The sequence below is a fragment of the Nomascus leucogenys genome, chromosome 21 (genome assembly GCF_006542625.1).
Source record: "Nomascus leucogenys isolate Asia chromosome 21, Asia_NLE_v1, whole genome shotgun sequence".
Classification (NCBI taxonomy): domain Eukaryota; kingdom Metazoa; phylum Chordata; class Mammalia; order Primates; family Hylobatidae; genus Nomascus; species Nomascus leucogenys.
In genome coordinates, this window is record NC_044401.1 from 48366212 (window position 1) to 48388398 (window position 22187).

The 22187-nt window shown below is 47.6% G+C and overlaps 1 protein-coding gene across 1 annotated transcript; it reads left to right on the forward strand.

Annotated features, from left to right (window-relative positions):
• The first annotated feature begins 1582 nt into the window (after positions 1-1582).
• SEC61A1 (SEC61 translocon alpha 1 subunit) lies at positions 1583-20628 on the forward strand. The gene is made up of 12 exons (XM_003279888.4): positions 1583-1898; positions 2174-2241; positions 4851-4916; positions 5008-5086; positions 6036-6167; positions 9115-9224; positions 9515-9668; positions 13881-14041; positions 15915-16112; positions 16381-16572; positions 16928-17004; positions 18420-20628. The coding sequence occupies exons 1-12, from the start codon at positions 1892-1894 to the stop codon at positions 18604-18606; spliced, it is 1431 nt and encodes a 476-aa protein (XP_003279936.1). The 5' UTR covers positions 1583-1891; the 3' UTR covers positions 18607-20628.
• The last annotated feature ends 1559 nt before the right edge of the window (positions 20629-22187 follow it).

Here is a 22187-nt window from a genome sequence, read left to right on the forward strand (position 1 = left end):
GGCCTCCCAAAGTGCTGGGATTACTGCTGTGAGCCACTGTACCCAGTCCAATAAAAGTATTTTAAACTAGTGATTCTCCTAAAGCAATTAGTGATTTAACACATGTAACTTGACTGCAGTCCCTGCAGTGACACAGGCCAGATTGTGTCATAATGTGGAAACAACAGGAGGCCTGTTATCAATGGTACTGACATCCTACAACTATTAGCACAAACCAATGAGTTTATATTAAAATTTCTATTATTAACTAATTCTAGCATTTATTGTAATTACTATACTACTTACCCTCGAAATATTTCAACATTTTAACCATCAATATGGTGCAGGGTGCATAATGGCTAAATATCGGATCTAGTCTATATGCTGAACTTAGTCCAGGGGCTGCCAGTTTTAGCTTCAAGCCAGAACTCCAGAAGAGATCATCAGTGGGTCCTGGAAGTGAAGATGGGTTGCATTTCAGACTCTGAATAAACAGTCAATGTCTTCTTTTTCCCCTTTTTGGTGGGGGATGGATATCAAGTGATGTCACACCTAGACCACTTCACTGAAGTTACCTGCCTGTTCCCAGTAGTCCTTTGAATTTTCCACCAGTGGGTTTGTATTCCAAAAAAGACTTCCTGCCCTATCCAACTTTCTGAGCCAAGGATGTACAAAACCTGATTATCTGCTAGAAATGGGTGAGAATGGAAAAATCCAAATAGTTGACACCTAAATTAAAAGCAAAAAAGCATCTTGCCACATATGTACCTCCAAATTCTACCTGTCCTGGTCAAGGTTTAGCTCCATGAAACCTTGCCTGATCCCACAAGGCGTGCCCACCTCCTCCCTGCTAAATGCTCACAGCATTAAGTCTATTTCTGTTAGATGACATCATACCTACTGACTACAGATGCCTGAAAGTAAATTCCAACCCCCAGCCCCAGCATCCCTTGCCCTACCCGTTATCCCCCTTTCCCACACCGATCTTGGGCAATCACACCACCATGCCTTGCCCACAACAGTCTCCTCAACCTGTTCCCTCATTCCTTCTCGCCAGAATCTATCAAGGCTCCGCACAAAGGTACTCTCCCAGGAGGCCTTCCTGAATTCTTCTGTGAGGCAGACTACTTCCCGAGCTGCCCCGGCCCTTCTCCGGCCAAGTCTCTCCAGAAACTCATCCCATTCGGTCTCAGATGGAAGGGGTCCCACACCCACGACAAGCCTCCGGGTTTGCTTAATGACTCAAACAGCGAGGGTGCTCGGTAAGCCCCACCAGCCCGCGCCCTACTCAGCAGGTAATGACGGAGACCTACGAGGTGACGGGAGCCGCGGTCGACGCTGGGACAAGGTCCCTGCTCCAGGGAGCTTACGGTCTATTCACTAACGTCAAAGAGCAGTGAGTGCTGTTCCGTGTATGGGAACCACCAGGGTCTCCGCCTGCCGGCAGGGCCACGCACGCACTCGACGCTTCGCGCCTGCCTCAGTTTCTCCGTAGGGCCGCACCGCCCCGGTTTCCGGAGGCGTGACACACCCTCCCCGCGCGCTCTCGCGTTACCAAGTCTGCGCAGCCGCACACCCCCAGTCCCGGCGTGCCCCGCGCGCCAGGCTCCTTCCCGACAGGCCCCAGGAGCCCCGCTGCATGCCGGGGCTTGAGGTCTCGGCGTAAGCGGCGCGGCGCGGCGCGGCGGCCGGCGGGCGCGCGTGGCAGGAAGCGGAAGCGACCCGAGGCCCGGCCCCGGCCCCGGCCCCGGCCCCGCCCCGCTCCGCGCCGTGCCGCTTGCCGCCGGGCTAGCACTGACGTGTCTCTCGGCGGAGTTGCTGCGCGGTGGAACACGCTGGGCCGCGGGCAGCGTCGCCTCACGCGGAGCAGAGCTGAGCCGAAGCGGGACCCGGAGCCCGAGCAGTCGCCGCCATGGCAAGTGAGTTCTGCAGGGCAGCCCTACTGAGGCCGGGACGGAACAGATCCCCCTTCCCCACACCCGTGCGGTCGGGCGCCCGCCGGTCAACCCTGACCGGCCCCCTGCAGAATGCAGCCCGTGCCCCCGGACCTTCTCGAGTATCCCCACGAGTCCCGGGTGCGGCCGGCTCCCCTGGCCCCTGCTCTCACTCGTCCTGGGCAGAGGGCTTCCCTGGGTAGCGCGGAAGGTTACTTCGCTGTGTCCCAACTCTTCCTGTTTTGTTTCTCCCGTCAAAGTTAAATTTCTGGAAGTCATCAAGCCCTTCTGTGTCATCCTGCCGGAAATTCAGAAGCCGGAGAGGAAGGTAAGTACCCCAAATCGCCAACAAAGAAGGTTTCAGGAAACTGTCTGGACTCTGGAAGTTTACAGTATGATTAAAAATGGCTTCAGCACGGCAATGGAAACTACTTTCTCTTCCCTTGGAGTGTAGTTGTGCTCTGTTATTCCGGAGAGCTGTCGAAAGGTGACCTGGTTGTGTGGAAATTTCCACTGAAATCACTGTGCTTTATTTGGAGCATCTTTGGTGGATGTTGCTCCGAGAACAAAGCCTCCGGTTGCCCTGTCCCAAAAATGGATCCGGGCCGTGAATGAATAAGGCCTCAGTTAGGATAGCAGATTGAGTTACCCTCCCTTTTTCACCTCCAACGGGAGCAGATCATGGGTTGGTTTTTTTTCCAGGAGATGCCCTTTGTATCCAGCTGCTAAAGGGAAGGGCTGTCACTTTAGTATTTACAAATTATTTTGTACCTTTTATGTAGGCTGTCACAATAGGGAGAATAAAGGCTATTCTTTTGTGAAGTCTGCTGCTTTTTACAGCTGGTGTATTAAAACAAGGAAAGATTAAATGTAGAGCTGTGTTGAATCAGAAATTGTGTGGAGTGAGTGTTGCCAGTGTAACTACAGCTATCAAACAACGAAAAAAAGTTTTGTTAGGTTTCTAGGTTACAGAGTGGGGAATAAAATGTTTGTGTCCTCACATTATTTTTCAAACTGTTGTTAAAGCATTCACATGGACACTTAGGTTCTTGGAATCCACTTTCATTTTTTTACTTAAAATAGTTTCATATAAATGCCCACGTGCTGCTTTTAATGGACGAATTTGTAAAGCTTTACCCCCTCAATTCCAGTGTAGCGAAGGGGTATGGCTCTGGAGACAGGCAAGCCTAGGTCCCACCCTTTACATAGCGTGTTAATAGCTATGTGACCTTGGCCTTGTAACTCAGTGTGGTAGATGGAACAAGGGAAATATGTGCAAGGTATAGCAGTGGCTCAGGAAGGTATTAACTCTGGGAGACATGATGTCTTATAGTGGTTTTGAAGGAGAAATAGAAGTCTCCTTGAAGGGATGGAAAGGAATTCCAAGTAAAAGGAGTATATAGTTTGCAAAGGCATTGGTGACAAGAGTGTAGCATATTTGGGTGGGAGGTTATTAGATGTAGTTCCTATTGATAGAACATAATGGTAGGTGGGGAACAATAGGAGATGAATAACAAGGGCCAGACATGAGAATGTCACTTTGGAAGAAAGGAAGAGGACTAGAGTTGGTTTAGAGGCTTTTCACATCAGAGGATGAACTGTGGTACTGAGCAAGAATGGATTTAGGGGCTACTAAGAAGCAGAGGAGACAGGACTTGGATAAAGAGCTTTTGGGGTTTTGATGTTAAATTTGATTGTAACCAGGAGAGAGGACTTGGTGATTAAAAAGGGAGTCTTGAAAAAATTATCTGCTCTTTGTTTCCCATCAAGATTCATTTCAGACAGGTTAGTCTGAAATGGCATTGCCTTCTCTTGGCCGCTTTCTAATTTCTTAGTGTGGTGGGATGGTAGGTGGGAAGAGGAGCATTCTCAAGAGAAGAAGAATCCTGTGAATGCCCCCAGCTTTGGATGGAGTATCTGAACACTGATTCACACCACCCTTGTGTGGCCGTATGACTGTGTCCTACTTTGCCTGCATGTATAGTTAGAGGACTGTGACTCCAGTTCTGGCCAGAGGGCCAGGAATGCTGACTCAGTGCCTGCCTAGAAGTGTTTTTAAAGAACACAGTTTTGTTCACTTAATACTGTCAGTCTCTCACAAGGTATTTCAACCTCAGAATCTTCCGTCTGTACAATAATTAATGTTTGTTAAGCCCTCTAAAGCCATTAATGTAATGTAGGCAGCAGGTACTAGTGAAGACACTCAGTTTCAGAGGCAGAAAACCTGGAAGAGTTCCCACTCTACTCTTTAGTGACAGAGGCTTTGGGTGGGAGGTCAAACCTTTCTAATGATAATAGTCATCTTTACAGCGATTCTTGTCACCTATGCAACCTATGTACCTGAGAAGATGTGAAAATCCTTAAACAGATGTTACTAGTAGGTTAAACGTGCAACTCTCCTGCCCTTCCCCAGTATTGTTTATTACACTGTTTTACCCTTAATTCATAGAAAATACACTATTGAGCAATTCCAAATTACTTGACTCTAGAATAACAAGGTTTTGTGACTTAAACTCAAATGAAAAGTGGTTGCTCGTGTGTTTTACGAGTCATGTTCTATTGTGACATTCTTTGATCTTGAGTCTTAACTGTTAATGCTAATGGTTAAAAGCACAATTTGGGACTCAAACTCACTTTAGCATTGGGGTTTGGGACAAATTATTTAGCTCTTCTAAGGCTCAGTTGTAAAATAAAGGTAATGCTCTGTGGTGTGAGGTGAGCTGGGGTGATGCCTGTAGGTCCTTGCATTGTGCTCTGCAGAGGAAGTTACATAGTACATGGTACTTCTGTTTGGTACATGGTTTAGCTTCTCTGCTGAACAGAGAAAAGGGTCTGGTTGGAGTCCATTTTTAGAGAAAGGGGTCTAATTGGAGTCCATTTTTATTAATTTGCTTTTCAAAGTAACTCCCTGCTTTAATTCATTCTCTTCTACTCTAGATTCAGTTTAAGGAGAAAGTGCTATGGACCGCTATCACCCTCTTTATCTTCTTAGTATGCTGCCAGGTAAGCTCAGGCTTGTATTTCTTACTGGGGAGGAGGATAAAAGTGGCTGGAAACAGGAGTGCTGACTGTTTTGCTCTTTGCCTGTTCCCAGATTCCCCTGTTTGGGATCATGTCATCAGATTCAGCTGACCCTTTCTATTGGATGAGAGTGATTCTAGCCTCTAACAGAGGTAGGACTCTGGCTCTCTCTGTCTTTTCTCTGTAGAGTGTGGGCTTATCTAGCTTCACTTAGTTAAATTATAGGCTTTGGCTTTGTATGGAACTTAGAGAGTGACTTGGAAAATAGAGCGAAGAATGTTAGTGTGCTGTGTTGAATAGCGTTATTAAATGCTGAGTTCAGCACCAAGGCATACCATCATATTTGGAATTGAATGTAGTACAAAACCTGTAATGACAAGATAAGTCTATGCTATAGAGAGAATAAAAAACATGGAAAAACTAGAATACTTTTTGAATACCTGAAATGATGACATTTCCATTGATAACATTCTTCAGAATACGTAATTTGTTTTTCAGCTGTATCTTTTTCATATCTATAGGTTACACATAGTGTCAAAAAATATGTAAGAGTGTTTTGTATCCTCTAACCAGTTACTTATGGGACTGGGGAGGATTCTGAATGTGTAGGTTGATACTGCATTTGATTAACTCATTTAAAAAATATAGTTCAATTACAAATCAGTTGGAAGTATAGCTCATTTTAACACAACGGGAAGTAGAGGCTTATTCACAGCTAGATACAATTGTACAGGCTCCCTTTCCAGACTCTGGAAATTATTTGAGTGTTATCCTTTTTTTATTAACTGATGAAGAGACGAACATTTCTTATCTCTAAAACCAGAATGAATCTGTTTATGGTGAATTTAAATGCAGCAGTCTGTTTAGACACCATGTGACTTCCTAAACAGAATAAGCTGTTGCCTGGCAGGCTGAACAGAATGAATTGAATTATATACAATCGTTGATATTTTGGGGTTCTCTAAATTAAATGCAGCTAGGAAACTGAAACACATTGGTTTTATATAAGGGGTACCCAGTCAAGTTTTGCTCATTCATTTTTAAAATAATGTACTACGTTTCCAAGCTAATATTGACTGTTTGCTTCCCCGTTTCCTCAAGGCACATTGATGGAGCTGGGGATCTCTCCTATTGTCACGTCTGGCCTTATAATGCAACTCTTGGCTGGCGCCAAGATAATTGAAGTTGGTGACACCCCAAAAGACCGAGCTCTCTTCAACGGAGCCCAAAAGTGTAAGAAAGATTGTGAATAATCTGATGTCTATAGTTGGAAAATTTGAATTTGCTATAAGATTTTGGCATCAGTTTTAATTTTTTTATTTTTTTATTTTTTTGAGATGGAGTCTTACTCTGTTGCCCAGGCTGGAGCGCAATGACGCAGTCTTGGCTCACTGCAATCTCTATCTCCTAGGTTCAAGCAATTATCCTGCCTCAGCTTCCCAAGTAGCTGGGATTACAGGCGCGTGCCACCACACCCAGCTAATTTTTGTATTTTTAGTGGAGACGGGGTTTCACTACGTGGGCCACGCTGGTCTTGAACTCCTGATCTTGTGGTCCACCCACCTCGGCTTCTCAAAGTGCTGGGATTATAGGCGTGAGCCACCATGCCCAGCCCAAACAGTTTTTTCTTTTGTGCTGTAACCTCCTTGGCCTGCCAACCCTGCAGGAGCTCCATGGTCTGTGTTAGCGTTGAGAGAGCACTTCTGGTAGAGCAGAGGTGCTAGGTGCTGGGTGCTGGGGATGGGCTGGGCAAGGCAGGGGAGAGTGTCTGGAGTGCCCCTGAGGCCTGTAATGGAGGGGAAGGATCAGAGCTTGGAGGTCTTAGCACCCTTGGCCACCATTTCATTATTACTTAGATGGAAGTAATGGCTACTTCAGAGCTGTCATAAGGATTAAATAATCACTGTCACAGTGCCTGGCACATAGTAGTTATTTGGCAAGTGTTTTATAAAAGAATTTAACTGACCGGGCGCGGTGGCTCACGCCTGTAATCCCAGCACTTTGGGCGGCTGAGGCAGGCAGATCATCTGAGGTCAGGAGTTCGAGACCAACCTGGCCAACATGGTGAAACCCCGTCTCTACTAAAAAATACAAAAATTAACCAGGCATGGTGGCAGGTGCCTTAATCCCAGCTACTTGGGAGGCAGAGGCAGGAGAATTGTTTGAATCCAGGAGGCAGAGGTTGCAGTGAGCCAAGGTAAAGCCATTGCACTCAAACATGGGGGACAAGAGCAAGGCTTCTCTCAAAAACAAAAAACAAAAAAACAAAAAAATAGAGTTTAACTGAAGAAAAGGTGATCCTGTTAGTCCAGCTGTATAATTTACCAGCTCTGTGATACGGGGAAAAGTTAGATGATAGCTCTTACGTTTCAGTTTCTTCCTCTGTAAAAATGGGGATAATAATGGTATTTGCCTCATATCTAATAATAAGTGTTACTAGTAACAATTACTAGTCATCAGAATTAGCCATATTTAGCCTCTGTTTGCTGAAAAACATTAATTAGGAAATGATATTTACAGTCTCCTACCCAGTCGTCTTTGCGTCTACACCAGCATGTTTTACAGATCTTAAATTAGTACGGTGAATAATTGAATGAGAAATACATCTATTTAAATTTGTCAGTTTTAGATAAAAATTAGGATTTTAAAATACACACATGTGGCTGGGTGCGGTGGCTCATACTTGTATCCCAGCACTTTGGGAGGCCAAGGCAGGATGATTGCTTGAGGCCAGGAGTTCGTGACTAGCCTGGGCAACACAGTGAGAGAGACCCCGTCTCTACAAAACAACAACAACAAATTAGCCAAGCGTGCACCTGTAGTTCTAGCTACTAGGGAGGCTGAGGTGGGAGGATCACTTAAGCCCAGGAGTTTGAGGCTGCTAGTGTACCACTGCACTCCAGCCGAGGCAACAGAGCCTGTCTCTTAAAACAAAATGAAAAACACGAAGAAAACAAAAAAAGTACAAGCACAAATTGGCTGTTTTCTCTTTGGTCTTGACAATGTTTTGAATGTTTTCCTGCATTAAGAACCAATTGCTGTGGAGCACTTTTTAAAAAGTCAAATAGGGACTGTATTTGATGGCCACTTTGGAGTACAATTTATTTTACATGACAGATTAAATAGGAAAACTGAAACTGAAGGCCAGACCGTACTTAGAGGACCCATCTAGTACTGTGGAACTTGTCAGATGTGTCCATTCCCTTGTGCCTAACAGTGAAATAGAGTGAGTTGTAAGAAATTAAGACATCCTACAAAAAGGAAAGCTTTTGCTGGGCGTGGCTCACGCCTGTAATCCCAGCACTTTGGGAGGCCGAGGCGGGTGGATCACGAGGTCAGGAGATGGAGACCATCCTGGCTGACACAGTGAAACCCTGTCTCCACTAAAACACAAAAAATTAGCTGGGTGTGGTGGCACATGCCTGTAATCCTAGCTACTCCAGAGGCTGAGGCAGGAAAATCGCTTGAACCTGGGAGGTGGAGGTTGCAGTGAGCCGAGATCACCCCACTGTACTCCAGCCTGTGGTGACAGAGACTCCATCTCAAAAAAAAAAAAAAAAGGCAGGGGGGAAGTTTCTGTTAGACCAAAATAACTTGGTACCTAAGGGAATGGGAAGAGTAACCAAACTGATAGTATGTGAGGTTTTCCTTTTAAAAGCACATTAAATAAAAACCTGAGAAGGGATCACTTTACCCCAAAGCTAATAATTCTGCCCTCTGGACCCAGACCTGGATGGTGAGCCTAGAGAGGTGGCCCAAATCTGTAGTTCAGCTCTGGAGCCATCCAGACCCCAAGTACCTGACCTTGAGTTTGGGTGCTGCAGGTGTGACAGATTGTGTCTCTGGATGCTGTCAGGAGTAGGTTCTACTCCCTGATTTTCTTTGAATAGAATAAATTTTCCAAGTTTCACTTTTACTCCTCCCATGATTAAAAAGCAAGTGAATCTAGGAAAAGGTAAAACTAAAGAACAAGTGTGCTTTTGTTAAAAGGCTTTTGATTCATCATGTACTTTGCTGATGTGATGGTTTAGCGCGTTCTCAGCCGAGCCCCTTGGAGGTAGTATCACTGCTCTTCATCTTTGTTCTCCCCCGTGCCTGGCATTGAGTGGGTGTTTCTTAATTGTTTCTTTTGCTCTGTGTAGTGACCCACTTGCAAAACACTTCTTTCTTTCAATTCTAGTATTTGGCATGATCATTACTATCGGCCAGTCTATTGTGTATGTGATGACTGGGATGTATGGGGACCCTTCTGAAATGGGTGCTGGAATTTGCCTGCTAATCACCATTCAGGTAATTATTATGCTAACATCTCCCTCTGAGTAGCCCCTCACACTTACCTACAATTCTCACATAACGAATCTCAAACACGCCTAAAAGGAACTCCTACTGAAAGGAAGCAGAAGCTTAAGACTCTGTGTTAGCCCTCTGAATTCAGCAGAGAAAGGCTTTACTGACCACTGTCTGGGGCTGAGGATGTGATCTCACTCCGTCTTCAGCAATTGAGAGAACCCAATTACTGAAGGATGGAACCATGTCCATGAGGAGCAGTAACACAGTCTTGTATTTTTGAATTTTTACAGCTCTTTGTTGCTGGCTTAATTGTCCTACTTTTGGATGAACTCCTGCAAAAAGGATATGGCCTTGGCTCTGGTATCTCTCTCTTCATTGCAACAAACATCTGTGAAACCATTGTATGGAAGGCATTCAGCCCCACTACTGTCAATACTGGCCGAGGTAAGGGCCCTGCGCTCCCCTGGTAGCGACAGCTTTCAGCAAAAACGATTGAGCAATGCAAAGCAGAAGACAAAAATCCCCCTATTCCACAGAAAAATAATGTCAGTTATAGGTTTATCTCTTCTGATTTTTGGGTCCATCTGCAATAGGCTTATAATTATAATGATACCTAACTTGCACTTTTCATATAAAAATATCTCCTGGACGTTCGGCATGTCAGAATACACAATGCTGCCTCACTTTTCTTAGCACAGTATAAGCCTATATTGCAATGATAAAGCAACGTTAAGTCATTTCCAGGTTTTTTTATTGTTAACATTGAAACCATGACCGTCCTCATATGTTCACCTTCGTATATTTTGGCAGCTGCTCTCAGTGAATAAGTTTCTAAAAATGAAATTCCTAAACCAAAGCACTTGGTCATGCAAGGGGCAGCATTCTGAAAAAGGCCTGAACTTGGAGCTTAGCACCTGCGTTCAAATCCTGGCTATTCCTGTTAGTCGTGCATATGTGGCTTTGGGCAGATTCCTGCACCACTGAATCTTGGTTACCAGGATGCAGTGAGAAGCAACATGAAATTACGTGATGCCTGGCTCCTGGTAGATGCATATCAAATATTAGCATGCTGTGCTACATCCACCAAGTACCGTGGAAATCTTGTAACAGCATGTTTTTAATAAAAAGTTCAAAACATACAAGGGAAGCCTTAGAGAGTGTGACTTATTAGGGAAAGGAAATAAACATTTTTTGACACTATCTTCTTCACTGAGGAGCATTCCAGGAGAAATAATCATGCATATTTGAGAGTTTTCTTTTAATTGAATGTTGGAAACAGAGTCCTTGGCCTCCAGAGACCATATTATCTCATTAATGAGACAGAAAACTGGTCCCCAGACAAGTGAAGGCTGCATGTGCCTAACAGATTACAAAGGAGAGTGGAGCTTGAGGTAGGGAGCCATAGAGAAGAGTGGGCAAGATCACATTTGATGCTTCCTTGAGTACTTTGTATAAATTTAGGAAATCCAAGGTAAATTGGGAGAAGCAGGTCCGGAAGGCAAAGTTTGACAGGATGTGAAAAGGCAGGAGGGGGAAGGCATTATAGGAGTTCAGGTATTTGTCAAGACCATCATGGTGACTGGCCTTTGGGGAGCACGTGAGTGGGAAAGAAGTGAAGTCAGAGAGGAGCCCCTGGTGGTGTAGCAGCCCCGTAGTAGCTGCCAGAAGCTCATGTTCCATTCTGCAGCAGGGCATTGAGTAATGGGAGCCAGAGTTTGGAAGGAGTGATTTGCTTTGCACTGAAAGGCAGAGAGAGCAGCTAGGTGTGTACAGCAGTAATCCAGCCCCAACCAAGCCATCCTACAGGAGAGCATTGTGTGAGGGCATTTGGAGGAAGCAAGTTAAGAGAGGGGACCAGAGAGGCACTTTCAAGGTGGGGGAAAACTAAGAAGCAAAGGTGGGTTTGTCTGGCCTTGAAGTCAATGTGTCTAAATGTCAGTTGCTCATGTTTGGGACCTGGCTGACACGAGATGCATTCAGGAAGGGCTGTGCCCCATGGCCTGCATGTGGGCAGTGAGTGGTGCTAGAGGGAGAGCCTAGGGAGCGGCAGGGAGAGCCACACACGGCACAGCTGGGACGGCAGCTTTGCAGCTGTGCCTGGAGATGTTGCAGTTTGGCTTGGGACGGGGGAGGCTGTTGAATGAGATTCAACAGGCAGAGAGAGTAATCACTGCTGCTTCTCTGGGCATCAGGAACAATCCAGAACTGGGAATTAGTCCCAAATTTGAAACCCTGGGGAAACAGGCCGGCCTCATCACACAGGACCAAAAGGTGGAAAGGATGGGAACTGACGAAAGACCACCACAGGGTGAGATGAGGACATGATGGCCAGTTAGGACATGGTGTCTCTTTCACAGAAGCCACAGCAGAGGTCAGTGGTCACATTGGTTAGATGGTCTGCCTAACATGTCATCTCTGAATGGTCCAGGAAGATGTAGCAGGTGGTCCTAGCTATCACATGTTAGAAACTTGGGAACAGTGCTTTTGAGTTCTTTAGTTTCACCTTTTCCTAGATTCACTTGCTTTTTAGTCGTGGGAGGAGTAAAAGTGAAACTTGGAAGATTTGTTCTATGAAAGGAAAATCAGGGAGCAGAACCTACTCCTGACAGCATCCAGAGACACAATCTGGAGATGTCACACCTGCAGCACCCAAACTCAATGTCAGGACTTGGGGTCTGGATGGCTCCAGAGCTGAACTACAGATTTGGGCCACCTCTCTAGGCTCACCATCCAGGTCTGGGTCCAGAGGACAGAATTAATTAGCTTTGGGGTAAAGTGATCCCTTCTCGAGTTTTTATTTAATGTGCTTTTAAAAGGAAAACCCCACATACTATCAGTTTGGTTACTCTTCCCATTCCCTTAGCTACCAAGCTATTTTGGTTGAATAGAAGCTTTCCTTTTTGTAGGATGTCTTAATTTCTTACAACTCACTCTATTTCACTGTTAGGCATAAGGGAATGGACACATTTGACAAGTTCCACAGTACTAGATGGGTCCTCTAAGTACGGTCTGGCCTTCAGTTTCAGTTTTCCTATTTAATCTGTCATGTAAAATAAATTGTACTCCAAAGTGGCCATCAAATACAGTCCCTATTTGACTTTTTTTGTTGTTGAGACGGAGTCTTGCTGTGTCACCCAGGCTGGAGTGCAGTGGTGCCATCTCGGCTCACTGCAACCTCCGCCTCCCGGGTTCAAGCAGTTCTCTGCCTCAGCCTTCTGAGTATGGGATTACAGGCGCCCACCACCATGTTCGGCTAATTTTTTTGTATTTTTAGTAGAGACGGGGTTTCACCATCTTGGCCAGGCTGGTCTTGAACTCCTGACCTTGTGATCCGCCCGCCTCAGCCTCCCAAAGTGCTGGGATTACAGGCGTGAGCCACCGCGCCCGACTCCTATTTGACTTTTTTAAAAGTGCCCCTCAGAGTACCGATACCATGACCCTGCACTGCCCACAGAGACCCTGTCTCTGGAAGTAATGCCAGCTTCCTGCCAGTAGAAGCAGCGTGAGTTGCCAGGCTTCCATTATGGGATGGTTATGCCGTCCTGGAATGGCAGAGGTTATCACTTGTTTGTTTGTTTCGCTTTTTAGTTTTTTAACTTAAGTAAATTTCTTGCTAATGTCTAAATCTTAGGCCTTAGTAATGCACCACACTCCCTGCCTTCCTCTCACTTGTTACTCACTTGTTGTCTGGTTCTCAGATTGGGTCCCCTTCCCGTATCCCTCAGTCCCTCCGTAAGCTCACTCCACCCCTAGGCCTGCCTCCCTCAGGAGCTTCTCCTGGCAGGGTGTGATTTGGATAGGACCACATGGTGGACACAAGCACATCCTCTGTACTTGTATCCTTGGTGTGAGAAGCAGAGAGCTGGAGCCTCCCCACTCACCAGCCAGGGGCAGCCTGCACTTCAGAGCTGTTGAATGGGTACTTGTAATTCTTAGGATTTTCCAGGAAAGTAGATTTGCCAGCTCTGAGCCCCCTCTTCAGTGGATGACCCCTTTCAGCTAGAGTTCAGCAGAAACTCTAGCTTTTATTTTTATAAATTATCTTTTTTTTTTTTATTTTTATAAATTATCATCGTTCCACACCTCTGGTGGCCACTGACTCATGTGCCTAAGAAATGAGACCAGTTAATTTTAACAAGTGGAATAGTGGTTGGGTGCTGTGGCTCACACCTGTAATCCCAACACTTTGGGAGGGTGAGGCGGGAGGATTGCTTGAGGTCAGGAGTTTGAGACCAGACTGGGTAACATAGTGAGACCCCAACTGTACAAAAATAAAAAATTAGCCAGGCGTGGTAGCACGCCTGTAGTCCCAGCTATTCGGAAGTCTGAGATAGGAGGATCACTTGAGCCCAGGAGGAAAAGGTTGAGGCTGCAGTGAGCTGCGTCCACTCCAGCCTAGGCAACCGAGAGAGAGAGAGACCCTATCTAAAATAACAAAAACAAAAACAAACCAGAATAGCCCATTTCTGTAGTTTGAATTCTCTACAGAAGAGAAGTGAGGGATGAGAAGAATACATGCTGTATCCCTGTGGCTATGGGCACCATGAGTCTAATAACTTGTTTGTTTTCCTCTTTTTATTTTGTCTGCTAAGAAGGCTAGAAGCAAATTGAGTTGCCTGTTTGTTCCTTCACATGTGTCTCCTCCTTTGCCAACAGGAATGGAATTTGAAGGTGCTATCATCGCACTTTTCCATCTGCTGGCCACACGTACAGACAAGGTCCGAGCCCTTCGGGAGGCGTTCTACCGCCAGAATCTTCCCAACCTCATGAATCTCATCGCCACCATCTTTGTCTTTGCAGTGGTCATCTATTTCCAGGTGCGTCCAGATCCAACCCCAGGGAGTTTCCGTGGTCTGTGGGGTGCACTCTCATCGTATTGTGTTGAAATGATGAGATGGTATTTGAAGGCAGCAGGTTTCCAGATGAGCTGGACAAGCACATTCATTGAGTCATGGGACCTGCCATTAACGAAACAAAATTAAGGCAGTTCTAACATTTGTGAAATCATGTTCCTTTGGGTTGGACCTATTGACAGGTAAGAAGATACATTTTTAAGTTCTTAGTTCAAGAGAAGCAAAAAGTACTCTAGCTCTGAATCCTCATTGCTGTCTTATAGAAAGTTTGTAGAATATTTATAGGTAACTTCTGCATCTCGGGAAAGGCCTATCTCTTGAGGTGTCTTACCTTTAAAAGTATTCCATCTCTTAACCTTGCTTCTGAGTAAGAGACCTGAACTGCCAGTTGTTTTCCTGTAATTGGATTGATGTTTGTATTTTTTGATGGTCCACTTTGAATTTTGGTGTTTATTAAAAAGAAGGGACAGAGATGAAAGAGAGTTTGATGTTTGTGAAAGGTATTTATACCAGCTACATGCTTTTCCTGTTCCTTCTGCTGAGACAGCCAGATTCCTGCTTAATAAAAAGCTAACTCTTTAGGGGCTTTGCCAGAATTTGCAGTCAGATCATTAAGAATTTAATTTTTTTTTTTTTTTTGAGACAGAGTCTCGCTCTGTTGCCCAGGCTGGAGTGCAGTGGCACGATCTCGACTCACTGCAACCTCCGCCTCCCAGGTTCAAGCGATTCTCCTGCCTCAGCCTCCCAAATAGGTGGGACTACAGGTGCCTGCCACCACACCCGGCTAATTTTTTTTTTATTTTTAGTATAGACAGGGTTTCACCGTGTTAGCCAGGATGGTCTCAATCTCCTGACCTCGTGATCCGCCTGCCTCCACATCCCAAAGCGCTGGGATTACAGGCGTGAGCCACCGCACCTGGCCTTAAATATTTAATTTTTAAATCCTCTGTGTTCTGAGCCTTGTTACAGGTACTGGGAGCTCACAAAAATAAACCCTTTCTAGTCTCCAAGGGCTTCAGAAGGAGAAGTTGTATTCCTAGAAAAGTTTAGCTTTTCTGTTTATGATTAAAAACACCGTAAGGAACTATTGTAAGGTGTGAGGCCACTGCTGTAGTGGCCCTGCCTCAGAGCCAGTGTAAAAGCTCAGGAAACATCACCAGCTAGAGAGAAGCGCCCTTGGGATTTGGGTGTGTGGCCTCCAGGCTTTTCTCCATATTCCACACAGATGTGGATGTAATGTGATAGGCTCTGTCTTTTGGAAAAAAAAAAAGTGGGGGTGGGGATGATTCCACCGTGCTTGGTTTCATGTTTTATTTTGTGTGAGACAGGGTCTCGTTGTGTTGCTCAGGCTGGAATGCAGTGGCATGATCTCGGCTCACTGCAGCCTAGACCTTCCAGGCTCAAGTGATTGTCCCACCTCAGCCTCCTGAGTAGCTGGGACTACAGGTGCACACCACCACACCCGGCCAGTTTTGTTTATTTTTTGCAGAGACAGAGTCTCACTGTGTTGCCCAGGCTGGTATCGAACTTCTGGGCTCAAGCAATTCTCCCACCTCGACCTCCCAAAGTGCTGGGATTACAGGTGTAAGTCACCACGCCTAGCCTTCAGTGTATTTTTAAACCAGCTTTTCTGGGCCCCTTCTGGATGTGCCCCCAAGTGCAGGAGTGCAGTGGTGGGTAAGGAGTGGGCACGAGCTCTCAGAACTGGGAGCCCCGGAACCAGCACACAGGATTTCCTCCCTTGTGGCCCACTGGATAGTCCCCAGCTGGGCTGTGCTTCTGTGCAGGAGGCTGGAATGAGGCAGTGAAGGGGATTTGCTTCTGTTTGGCTTCTCAGGGCTTCCGAGTGGACCTGCCAATCAAGTCGGCCCGCTACCGCGGCCAGTACAACACCTATCCCATCAAGCTCTTCTATACGTCCAACATCCCCATCATCCTGCAGTCTGCCCTGGTGTCCAACCTTTATGTCATCTCCCAAATGCTCTCAGCTCGCTTCAGTGGCAACTTGCTGGTCAGCCTGCTGGGCACCTGGTCGGTAAGTAGGCTCTTTGAAGATGAGCTAGCAATGCAGCTAGTTGCAGTGGTTTCTATTAGTGTCTTGCTCATGAACAGATATCTCATCCAAAGATATTTTCCATTGTGCCTTTTACAAATTCAGCACATTAAATTATCTTTTCAGTAAAAAAATTGTACTGTGGGCACCAAGTAAAATTGCATTCTTTCATCTGCTCAGAACTGTTTTTGCCTTGATGCTAAAGTAAAATGAAGGAGCACTCACACGCGTTTGGTTTCTTCTTCCCCAGGATACGTCTTCTGGGGGCCCAGCACGTGCTTATCCAGTTGGTGGCCTTTGCTATTACCTGTCCCCTCCAGAATCTTTTGGCTCCGTGTTAGAAGACCCAGTCCATGCAGTTGTATACATAGTGTTCATGCTGGGCTCCTGTGCATTCTTCTCCAAAACGTGGATTGAGGTCTCAGGTTCCTCTGCCAAAGATGTAAGTAGAAGCAAAACTTTCTGGAAGGGTGATGAAAGTGTGACTGGTATAAAGGGTGTGGACTTGTCACCTCATCATAAATAATGGTCTGTGACACATGCAGATAGATCGTCCTCCTTTAGGGAGCAGTTCAGAAGCTTTAAGGGCTGACAGATGGAGTCCAGCAGTAGATCAGCTGTGGGCATGAGTATCTGAATCCACACTGTAAAGTTAGACTTTGTCATATGACTTCCTTGCAGCAGTTTTAAAGTTCTCTGTATGAATATTGTCAGTGCTGGAGGAGGCGATCTGTAACTGTTTGGTACCACTTGGAATGCCTCTTTCCCCTTCAACCTCCACTGTGGGCACCCTGCAGGTTGCAAAGCAGCTGAAGGAGCAGCAGATGGTGATGAGAGGCCACCGAGAGACCTCCATGGTCCATGAACTCAATCGGTGAGTGGCGGCCCCAGGTCCCCAACCTCCCATCTGTGGACAAGTGTTGTTTCTTTCCACGCGGGGCATCCTGATAGGCCCTAGCACTTACTGGATCACTAAATCTTATCCTTGGATTACAGGACAGAATTCAATGTTAAATATTTATAAACTTACTAAGTGCTGGACACTGGAGACGTAAAAATAAACACAGCCCCTTTCCTCCAGAGGTAGTCACTGGGTAAGGAGGTGGAAGCATGTGGCTAGGCGGGTAGGAGACAGTGCGGTAAGGGTTCTGAGAGCAACAGCTGTAAGCGGCAGCAGGACCCTCACCCTGGCTCATGCCGGTGGGGTGCTGAAGAGAGCGCCCTGGAGGAGGGTCACTCTGAGCTCAGAGCAGGCAGGTCCTGGCTTCTGAGTGCATTTGGGGGCCTGCGGTGGCGGTAAGGCTAGAGAAGCTGGCAGTGGCTGGGCACGGAAGGGGTTGATGTGCATTTGAAGCAGGGCAGAAGGGATGGAGTCTGCAGTCTCTTAGGAAGGTCAGTGCTAATACACGAAACCACGCTAGAGAGGGAGAGGGGGAGGCCACATACCTGCCAGGCTGTGGTGAGAGTTTGGGCCAGAGGTGATGGTGCCAGATACAGCCGTCCCCTTGGGGATGGAGCAGTTACGTAAGGAAGGGCAAAGTACAGGTGACCTTAGATGCTGCCACAGCATTCTTTAGTCTGCACAGTCCTCATTACAACTACTCATCTCTTCCATCGTCACTCAGAAGCAGCCACAGACACAGACAAATGAGCATGGCCATGTTCCTACAAAGCTGGCTACAAAGTCAGCTGCAGACCAGGTTGTCCTATGGGCCTTACCTAAAGGAAGCAACCACAGGAAAAGCCAGAATTGCAAACTTCAGATCATTTTCTAATCCCTAGCAGGGATGGTAGGCAATTTAGTTCATTCTCTTAATATTAAGCTGCTGGATTTACAGCACTGTGCAGTAGAAATAGAATTCAAGTCACATGTAGTTTTTTAAATTTCTAGAAGTCACATTAAAAAAGTAAAAAGAAACAGGTGAAATTAATTTTAATATATTTAATCTAACCTAGTATATCCAAAGTATAATTTCAACATTATAATTAATGTAAGAAAAACCATGATGAAATATTTTACATCCTTGTCTTCAGATCTTCAAAATCTTGTGTGACATCTCAGTTTGGTCTAGTCACAGTCCCCTGGCCATGTGTGGCCAGTGTGGCCACTGCCTGGACAGCAGCGCCTTGGCCTAGAGCGCTAGCATGTTAGTAGATGACTGACTTTCTAGGAGACAGCAGAGGGGCCTTTGAGGCATTAGGTCCCAAAGTCTCAGGTGAGCCTGTTGGCCGCCTGGCTCACGGGGAGCTCTGTGGGTGTCCGGGAGCTGACTGTGTCCCCTCCCCCAGGTACATCCCCACAGCCGCGGCCTTCGGTGGGCTGTGCATCGGGGCCCTCTCGGTCCTGGCTGACTTCCTGGGCGCCATTGGGTCCGGAACCGGGATCCTGCTTGCAGTCACCATCATCTACCAGTACTTTGAGATCTTCGTTAAGGAGCAGAGCGAGGTCGGCAGCATGGGGGCCCTGCTCTTCTGAGCCCGTCTCCCGGACAGGTTGAGGAAGCTGCTCCAGAAGCGCCTCAGAAGGGGAGCTCTCATCATGGCGCGTGCTGCTGCGGCATATGGACTTTTGTTTAATAATGTTTCTGAATTTCGTATTCTTTCATTCCACTGTGTAAAGTGCTAGACATTTTCCAATTTAAAATTTTGCTTTTTATCCTGGCATTGGCAAAAAGAACTGTGAAAGTGAAATTTTATTCAGTCAACTGCCAGAGAAGTGGGAATGGTATAGGATTGTCCCCAAGTGTCCACGTAACTTTTGTTTTAATCTTTGCACCTTCTCAGTGCCGTATGCGGCTGCAGCAGTCTCACCTGTTTCCCCACAAAGGGAATTTCTCACTCTGGTTGGAAGCACAAACACTGAAATGTCTACGTTTCATTTTGGCAGTAGGGTGTGAAGCTGGGAGCAGATCATGTATTTCCCGGAGACGTGGGACCTTGCTGGCATGTCTCCTTCACAATCAGGCGTGGGAATATCTGGCTTAGGACTGTTTCTCTCTAAGACACCATTGTTTTCCCTTATTTTAAAAGTGATTTTTTTGACGACAGACTTCTTCCAAAAAAGAGGGATGGCTTTCCCAGAAGACGTTCCTGGCCATCTGTGGATTTGTCTGTGCACCTATTGGCTCTTCTAGCTGACTCTTCTGGTTGGGCTGAGTCTGCCTGTTTCTGCTAGCTCTGTGTTTAGTCCACTTGGGTCATCAGCTCTGCCAAGCTGAGCCTGGCCAAGCTAGGTGGACAGACCCTTGCAGTGATGTCCATTTGTCCAGATTCTGCCAGTCATCACTGGACACGTCTCCTCACAGCTGCCCTAGCAAGGGGAGACATTGTGGTGGCTATCAGACATGGACAGAAACTGACTTAGTGCTCACAAGCCCCTACACCTTCTGGGCTGAAGATCACCCAGCTATGTTCAGAGTTTTCTTACTGTGCTTAGGACTGCACACAAGTGAGCAGATGCCATCGACTTCCTTTCTGCGTCGCCAGTGTCAGCAGAGAGAGGACAGCACAGGCTCAAGGTCGGTAGTGAAGTCAGGTTCGGGGTGCATGGGCTGTGGTGGTGTTGATCAGTTGCTCCAATGTTTGAAATAAGAAGACTCGTGTTTATGTTTGGAATAAGTTCTGTTTGTGCTGACAGGTGGCCTACGTCCTGGGGATGAGCACCCTCTCTCTGGCCTTTAGGGAGTCCCCTCTTAGGACAGGCACTGCCCAGCAGGAAGGGCAGCAGAGTTGGGTGCTAAGATCCTGAGGAGCTCGAGGTTTCGAGCTGGCTTTAGACATTGGTGGGACCAAGGATGTTTTGCAGGATGCCCTGATCCTAAGAAGGGGGCCTGGGGGTGCGTGCAGCCTGTCGGGGAGACCCCACACTGACAGTGGGCACACAGCAGCCTGCGAAGCACAGGGCCACCGCCACAGCCCGGCAGAGGGGCACACTCTGTCTAGAGACCTCACTGGCAGTGCTAGCCAGGAAACAGTGACCAAGGGGCAAGAAGGGACTTGCCTAAAGCCACCCAGCAGCTCAGCAGCAGAACCAAGATGGGCCCTAGGCTCCTCCATATGGCCCAGGGCTTACCACCCTATCACATGTGGCCTTGTCTAGACCCAGTCCTGAGCAGGGGAGAGGCTCTTGAGACCTGATGCCCTCCTACCCAAGTGGTTCTCCCACTGCCCTGTCCGCTCTGCTGCTACAGAGGGGCAGGGCCTCCCCCAGCCCACGCTTAGGAATGCTTGGCCTCTGGCAGGCAGGCAGCTGTACCCAAGCTGGTGGGCTGGGGGCTGGAGGGCGCCAGGCCTCAGGAGGAGCCCCATAGTCCTGCCTGCAGCCTGTAGCCATCGGCTGGGCCCTGCAAGGCCCACACTCACGCCCTGTGGGTGATGGTCAACGGTGGGTGGGTGGGGACTGACCCCAGCTTCCAGGGGACTGTCACTGTGGACGCCAAAATGGCATAACTGAGATAAGGTGAATAAGTGACAAATAAAGCCAATTTTTTACAAGGTACTTGGTCATGTTCTCTTAATTTTAGATTAGATTTTATTCCCAAAAAGGCCAGTGAGGCGCAAAGCTTGATTGCAACTTTATGTGTGTCAAAGGCTTGGCTGGGGCACTCAGGCATTTTGCCTGGAAAAGTTCCCTTCTGATGATCATGTCAACCTGGTGCTCACATTTGTGATAAAGTGATATGGGTGCTGGGCCACATGTGGAGCTGCTGCAGGGCTTTGCCCATGAGGCAGAGTGCACTGGCTGTCCCGTGAGAATGCAGAGGCCTCCGCTGAGCCAGGGTGCCTGCCACCCCGTGGAAGAGTGGGAACCTTCTAGCAGGAGCCTAGGGCCCCATAACTTGAAGCCCTTCGAGCCTCAGCTCCAGTACCCAGCTGGTGATTGGAGAAGTCTTAACTTGGTTGTGAGGCTGGCCTCAGACCCGACCTGTAGCCAAGCCAGAAGGACACCCAGTGTTGTGTGGGTGGGAGTAGCAGGCTTGTGGCTGCTCCCCTAGAACGTGTCTAGAAGTCTTTCTGTTTCCACACCAAGCCCCCAGTAGTAGGCCACATTTCCACTCTCCCCAGTCCTGGACAGGGCCTCACCCCAAACCTGCCGTCCCCACCACCCGGGCCTGGTGCTTCCTCAGGAACTTGAGGGGCAGGTGGGCGGGCAGCCCCAAGGCAGGCCTGACCAGGGCTGTGGGAGGTCGTTACTCCTTAACTGGGCTCCAGCCTCAGTATTTCCTTGTAGTCTTAAACCTTGTCTTGGAAACTGATTTCCAAGGGGAGTTGGATCAGAGCAGGATGGTCCCTCTGAGACCACCTGATGGACAGGTGTGGGCCTGGCCTTGCAGAAGCCACGCCTCAGCACTGTGTTTTCAGACTGCCAGGACACATGTGCAGCCAGGTCTGCCCTGCGCTCCCTCTGCACCTGCTGGCCCCAGGGCTCAGGGAAGCCCTGGACAGGAGCACAGCACGTGGCCTCAGGCTCCAGACCAGCCAGGCGCTGTGAATTGCTGAGGCAGGCAGGGTGCTTGCCAATATAGATACGTTAGAAAACCTATATATTAGAAAACCTGCTGCCCCAGGGAAGCAGTAGGCCATCTCTCGTGCCTCAGGTATTTGGCTGCACCTGTGGCCATGGCCCCTCTTGCCTGAGAGCAAACGGAGCCCACATTCCAGCAGCCACGCGTGCTTCGAGATGGCAGACCCTGGTGTCTCTCCATCTGGCTCCTCCCCGTGCACAGGGAACTAATGCACAGTGGTGGGGGGTAAGGCTTACTCTTCTTTTTCCCTTGGGGCAGGCACTGTCCCAGCCACTTCCTACATGTGCTCTCACTTCACCCCACTAGAGGCCCAGGAGGAAACAAGTCCATTTTACAGGTGAAGAAACTGAGGCCCAGGGAAATAGAGTGCGGCCAAAAGTCACTTAGCTCCTGAGCCAGGACAAAAAGCCTAAGGCTCACTTCCTACTCCAAGTCCCTGTCTGGCTGCTGGTCCTGCCTGCAGGTACTTCTGCTGGGACCTAGCTGGGGCAGGGAATGAGGGGTCTAGGGAAACAGGCCCCACCCCCGGAGC

Bases quoted from the DNA above. Each gene is read 5' to 3' on its own strand.
- SEC61A1 (XM_003279888.4), top strand. The intron at 9,225-9,514 runs GTAATTATTATG...GAATTTTTACAG, and splicing joins GCCTGCTAATCACCATTCAG to CTCTTTGTTGCTGGCTTAAT. The intron at 16,573-16,927 runs GTAAGTAGAAGC...GGCACCCTGCAG, and splicing joins CAGGTTCCTCTGCCAAAGAT to GTTGCAAAGCAGCTGAAGGA.